A 6684-nucleotide genomic window follows, 5' to 3' on the forward strand; every position below is an offset into this window, starting at 1 on the left:
TCAGAAGGCTGACTACCTGATCTCCTGGTGGCAGGCACCACTCTGCCCCACTGATGGTGTCTGCCAGAAAAACCTTTGGATCAATATTCAACCGTATTTAAGAAAAAACAGCAATGAAGTGCAAAACTGAGCAACTAGCTAGTTCCATGCTGCCTCCAACTTTAAAAGACAGTAGAATCACTTTCTGTCAGCTACACCCTGCTCAGAGTTCAGCAGGATCAGAATCTGCCCCCCTGCCTCTCTTCAGCCTGCTCCTCCCTGGAGAGAGGACTTTTGTTGGCTTCAGTGGTAGCCACGTGTACTTGGATGTTTGAGTGTGATTGAGCCCTCTGATAGTTCCCTGTCACTCCCACTGATATTGAAAGTGACTTCAGGTACTGAAAGGCTACTCCTGACAGATGAAGTAGTCAAGGCTGCTCTTCCTGATGCAGGTGATAGTTGAGCATCTGAGACATATTGGTGAAGTTTATTATGGTATGAGGGATGGATTTTTAGCCTTCATTTACTTTGAGGATGTTGCATACTCAATGTTTTTCAATATTCTTTGATTTCTGTACCAGATTAGCAAAATGGTCCAAACTCTTTTGTATTGAGGATAAGGTTCCATTTTTAGGACACTTTTCCTTTCCATCTGCAAAGGGGAAAATGCTTAGCTGTTCGATTTGACATACTAACAGCTCTTCCCATCTTCCCCACAGCAAAGATAGCAAACCAGATGGAATTGATGGTTTGGCCACTCTGTAGAGTAGACAGAACTCAAAATAATTTTAGCAGGAGGATATTTCGGTGTAAAACTATTCAACACTTTTCAGTTTAATAAAGAGATGTTACCCCACGCTTCTTCAAAATTATGCATTCTTTGAAGTCGACCTTGTTGCCATTGCTTTCTGAAGATAGCTGCAGGTAGCAGTAACTTGCTTTCTGTTTCTTTCCCATAACTGTACCTTAAAGTGTATCATTTGGTAGTTAACGTTTGGTTTCCCTTACATGCAATAGAAGACAAGAGATCCTTGAACATAATTTGGCAGTTTTCAATTCACTAAAATATTCATTTGGCCATACAGCTTTCTGTGAATGGGACTTTTCTGCTCAGTAGAAAAAAAGCCCCACCCTACTGAAATCATTCCCTTTTAGTGTTAAAAGCATTTCCCCTCTCCTTATTAGAGAAGAGGAATGGAATCACTCATCTTCTATCCAGATGAGTCACATAACCAGAGCTAGTTTCAGTTCCATTTTTCTCATCCTCCTCTCTGGAGAGCTCCGCAAAATATCAAACCTGGATTACTATGAAGTCCTGTATTCCAACTTTCTCTTTTTCTCCAATGATTTCTTCCCTGCCAGCAAAGTCAGTCTCTCCACCATAATCACATCTAATTTCCTGTCTCTTTTAAGCTTCTGTGTTGTTTTAACTTCAATAGTAAATCAATCCTGGTTAAACAGTGTTTTCTTAGCCTCTGTTCTATGTGATGTTTCTTGGTTTAAGACATAGTAATTATTCTGTTTTGCCCATATATTAATGCTGCATACACTCTGGCAAATATGTGAACTTACCATACACCTCATCCACACTTCTCACTCATACTCATACCATTAACTTCTGTTTCTATAATGAGGTCTTCATGCCTGGAGAGGCAAATGTCCCATGTTCAGATTAGTGTCCAGAAAACAGCTGAAATACCATCAGCTATGGCAAAGCTTGAATCTTCACAGTGTTGTCATGTTCCCCACAGCTCCTTCCAGCTCTTCACATAAATACACTGGGCTGAGGAAACCTTGATTAATGAGGGAATGGTACTGGTCACATAGACGTTCTTCTAGTAGTAGGAGGAGAAGGTTGTGCCATTTCCTCTACCTGCATTATTTTCTGATCAGTTCTCCAGGCAGGGACAGTGCAGACAATACAGAGCCAAGCCCAGAAAGTGAAATGACATGATTATGTTTCCATGCATGGCTCAGGTTGGCACTGAGCCCTGAAGCTCAGCTGGTGAAGCCTAAACAATCAGTATCATTTGTGCTCCTTGTGTTGCCTTACATTTATTAGCACTTCCACAGTGCTAGCACATTCTGATACATCTCTAATGACAATCCATAAAAGCATCTGAAGGGTTTCTGTTACTGGGTGGGTAGCTTCCCTCTCATCAGTAGTTTGAAAAGGTTCGCTTTCAGTCCGTCCTCTAAACTATTGTTTAAACTTTCTCAACTGTGGTAAATAAAATACAAAGCTTTGTCCTTTTGACAGTCTCTTGCACTCTATTGCCCCCATTTTCTCTTACAATGGTAGGATAAACAGTGGTTTCTGGGATTCTGTTAGTTCTCAAATTGCAGACCTTCAGTATCTCTTGTCAGCATCACTCTTCTGGCCCAAGTCCCTTGTTTAATACCTGTTCTACGTATTACATATCTCCTACATTTTTCCCACATTCTTAACACAAGTGCAATTAGCCAAGACGCCCCATGATTGCACCACACAACTCGTGCTTAGGTTGGTCCATTGCTTGTCCAGTGATGCTTTTGACCCAAATCCTGTGGGTGCTGAGGCAACACACTGTAGTGTGCTGGCAGTAGAACTTAGTGCTGCTAAAGTCAGTCCAATAGCACAAATACAAAAACATTTTTCTCACCAGAAGTTTTCTTCTCTCAGGCTCTCATGGGTGCAGGCTCAGTACTGCCAGTGCTTCCCATAAATGCATTGACTGGCTTTAGTGCATAAAGAAAATGGACAGGACAGGGACCCAGAAGCAGTAGTCCACTCAGCTGCCTTAGTCTCAGCAGATGCCAGTAATTTAAACTTGGATTTGTTCATGTTCTCAATCATATCTGATCTTCAGAAGGCCCACTGGGCAGAAACTGGAGTTGCCAATTTCTACTTTCCTCTAGACGAAGAGGGAAGATGGGCGAGAGTCCTTCTGCAAGGTTCATAGAAAACCTGCTTTCTAATGTTAGCCTTCCTATGATTGTAAAGAAATCAGTTATCTAATTTGGGTGTGTAATTGTCTTGTCACTTACACAGTATTAATAATTTCCTCTAGTATTTGAATCCAGCTGCAATATTTTCCCAAGTCTTTTCTCAGTTTTCAAGCCTTCTTACTGGCTAAAATCATATTCCTTGGCATTTTTCATACTCCCTGTTTCAAATACAACAGCCTTGCAAGCCCAAACCCTTGTACTGTAGAGCAGTGATTTGTATACTGTGATCTGTGGATTACAGGAATAAGCATGGTCATCAGAAGGTGTCTGTACAGCTGTTTTCACTTAAATATCACTCTCTGTTAAGTTTAATTAAAAAAGGGCACATCGATCCTTTTTCATATATTTGAAACTTGGTAGCAATCCACAACTCTCACAAACTCCTAAGAACCATTGCTCTATGCTGCTCCCAGTCATTACCACAGAAATTAATAGGTGGATTTTGCTTTCATTTACTAATGAAGATCTCGTTGAGTGTATGCTGTAACCATGAACCCAGTGAAATATCATGTGTTGGAAAGAATAAAGCATCACTACATGCTACTGAGTAAATCAAACATTCTTTGTTACATCCAGAGTCTTAAGTAGAACCTCCTTGCACTCTTTAAGCAAGTTGCATACCTCAGTAATCTCTCTTTCTCTTTGTAGTTCTCTGTAAGCTCCTCAGAAACTAAATGCATAAATAGCCCTGTTAACGTGGAAAGGAGCAATACAATCTCTTACGTGTTTCAGAAACGGGGGAGGTTTAGGTGGTTTGTAATGGATGTTGTAGAACCAGAGCTACAGTTCCAGGGCCAGAGATTAGTGTCAGAAATTATCCCATGTCTCAGAACTGTGCAATTCAGAATCTGAGATTTAGTAGTAAGGAGATGAGAGAGAATAAATTTGTTTCCAGTTTTAGGAAACTTTAGGAAAAACATTCCAAACAAGGCCAGAATGTCAAGTTAACAGTGAGGATTATGATGAGATGTGAAAGATTTTTCTCTAGAAAGTGTTTACTCTGAAACCTAATTAAAATGTCAGTTCTGTTTCTAAAGATCATTTCAATTCCAACATCAGTCTGATGTTTTTCTCATGGAAGCAGTGACCATTATGGGTGTGGGCAGCAGTGGGGCTCTCAGTCATTAATAATTTTTGTGCCAAGGAACTAAAAAGCCAAATATTAAAATAATTACCATTAACACAATTCTATAAGAAGGAGGAGGAGGAACCCTTCTTCTTTTGACTTAGCACTTAGAGATATGCTAGCTGCTAAAACCAGTGCAACTTTCAGTTCTTGGAGTATGAGATGTGCTTGAATGATACAGTTGAGAGTGCCGGGCATGCTTAATTATTTTAGGCTTGTGAAGACCTGTTTGTCTACTGCTGGGGACTGTGACAACAGAGCTACAAATCGATCACTGTAACACACTTACTGAGGCTACATATTAACAGTAGCAAAGATGGCAGGCTCAGGGATGGGGAATTTTACATGGCCCACAAGATATTTTTACCTCCAAACTTCACTAAGACATTGTTTAGGTACAGAATGATCCCAAGTTAAAAAGTGTAGTTATTTGACTGGGCAGGGCAGAGCTAAATTTTGAGGCTTGGTATAAAAAAAAAGATGAAGCCTAGAAATGACCAGTCTGTTAAATAGAAGTGCTTGCATTTGAGTGTTGTGTGAAGTGATCTCTGTGTATAGTTTATATGTATCAATTTAAGTTTGGATGGCAACTAGGGTTATTACAGGATGAAAGGTATGATATACATGAAAGCTGCTTTTGTGGTTATATTATAAAATAATACATTTCTATCACATAATGTAAAACAACCACTGCTTTATTTACAGTGCTTCACTGCAACCATATTTTACTATCATGAGACATTCCTTGACCAAAAATGTTGTTTCTAATCACAGAGTAAATAATAAGATTGAGTGACTACAGTCTAAATCTTTTTTAAACTAATTTAGTCAAATATGTGCTACCATAACTAGGCCATAGCAGTGTGTGCTGCCATGCAAGAGACTAGGGTTTAATTCTTGGATTCTGCTTCTCACTCCATGAGCAGGAGCTAGGAGCACTCCAGAGCTGCAGCCTCAACCCTGGGAGGGATGGAGCCTTGTGTCATTCAACAGCAGTGACCCCCACTGGCCAATTTAAGGAGAAGCATTGAGGGGCTCTAAAAGGAGTCACTTCCAGTCCTCCTCAGAGGTTGGTGGTCATTGCACGGGATCTAGTGAGTGGAGGTTCAATGGGGTGCACTTGGTGGGGTCTTCAGCTTTCAGTCTGAGGAGCAGAATCCTCTGGGGAGGAAACAGCATGTGCGCTTCCTGAGACACTATTTTTGCCTGCTATAACTACAAGTGGCAAGATTGTCAAGAATTTTTTTTCAGATGTCCTGTAACTAATGCTGTGATATCTATCTTTTAAATAGAATGAGGGAAAACTCCACTAACCTCAATATAATTGTAGTTCAATTCCCAGAAAGAGAGAGACTCAATAGCATGGAGGGAAATACAAACAGTTCAAACTGTTCTCTCAGTGGGAGTCATTATATGAAAGGAATAATATTTGAAATGAACCTGAGAAATTAGAGGTGGAAATACTTGCAAAATTATTGAACATCTTCCCACTGATGCACAAATGTTTCCTGCCACAGATCGAGATTTTTTCCCGGCCTAGTGTTAGGTGACCTGAGCAGCAAAACTAGCACTGTTCCAGTGGGGTCATTAATCCTCAGCCTGCCATTAGCAGGAACAGGAATATTGTCTTAGCAGTGGGGATTACATTTTTGTTTACTTAATGCCATCTTAGTACGCTATTACATCTCCTCAGATTGGCCTAAAGTGATTGTCGTCCTTTCAGCACTTGCAGATATTAAGCATATTTCCCCCTCCCAATCATTTGGTGGATGTAATACATATTTAATTCTTTCACGTGGCCTCCTGAGCCAGCTGTTGTAGCCCCATACTGATTTTTGATGCGCTTGTCTAAGTCTCATCTGAGTCGCTGACCTCTTGCTGGTATTGCAACAGAGAGAACTTGAGGCCTGTCCTCAAGAATGTTGAAGTAAAAGGAACTTTTACTGTGTTCCAGCCACTGTGGTCCTTTTTGCCTGCCATATAACACTGCACACTCACACCCAACTTGCTGTCCTCTGCCAGGTCTCTTTTGTCATTAATGCTCTCGCAACACAATGGGATCAGGTCTGAGTGCGCACTATATACTGCCTGTTGTTCACAGGGACGGGGTAAATTAGAATAAACTTTTGCTTATGAACACCTTTGTCTTTTGAACTTCTATGTCGCAAAGCTGTGTGAGAGTTTTATTTAACCAAATATTTTATGGATATATGGAGTAACAAGACAGACAAAGTGAAGAAGAAATAATGTAACAATTTCCATATACTCAATTTTTTTACATAGCACAGGCTGAAAATGTGACACAAACATTCTTCTGTAGCATGCCAGCCTTTGCTGAGGGATATCAAGAAATGGTGTAAACACTTGCAGGCAATAATTTGTATTGTTTTGTGGTGAAGGAAGTAGATATCTGATTAAAAAGAAACCTTATTAAATGCAAATATTTGTCTTCTATTTTCCTTTTTACATTAACAAGGAGGAACAGATCCTTTAAAAAATGAATCTGTTGTTCACTAGGATTCTTGGAAGGGCTTGTTAAATCAGCAGGGACAAAGCTAGACCTCTGGAATTACTGCACTTCTACCCAGTAC

The 6684-nt window shown here is 40.2% G+C and overlaps 1 protein-coding gene across 11 annotated transcripts in view; it reads left to right on the forward strand.

The window, feature by feature from the left end:
- Nucleotides 1–6684, forward strand: part of LDB2 (LIM domain binding 2) — a 213760-nt gene that overhangs the window by 204558 nt on the left and 2518 nt on the right. For 4 of the 11 annotated variants that reach the window (XM_017727573.1, XM_017727575.1, XM_017727574.1 and 1 more), the window contains exon 8: nt 5020–5162. The exons of the other annotated variants lie outside the window; for them this stretch is intronic. In XM_017727573.1, the coding sequence (XP_017583062.1) occupies nt 5020–5124 (105 nt within the window). In that variant the 3' untranslated portion in view covers nt 5125–5162. The remainder of the gene's footprint in view (nt 1–5019; nt 5163–6684) is intronic. 11 annotated transcript variants of the gene reach the window in all.

The sequence above is a fragment of the Corvus brachyrhynchos genome, unplaced genomic scaffold (genome assembly GCF_000691975.1).
Source record: "Corvus brachyrhynchos isolate BGI_N302 unplaced genomic scaffold, ASM69197v1 scaffold80, whole genome shotgun sequence".
Taxonomy (NCBI): Eukaryota; Metazoa; Chordata; class Aves; order Passeriformes; family Corvidae; genus Corvus; species Corvus brachyrhynchos.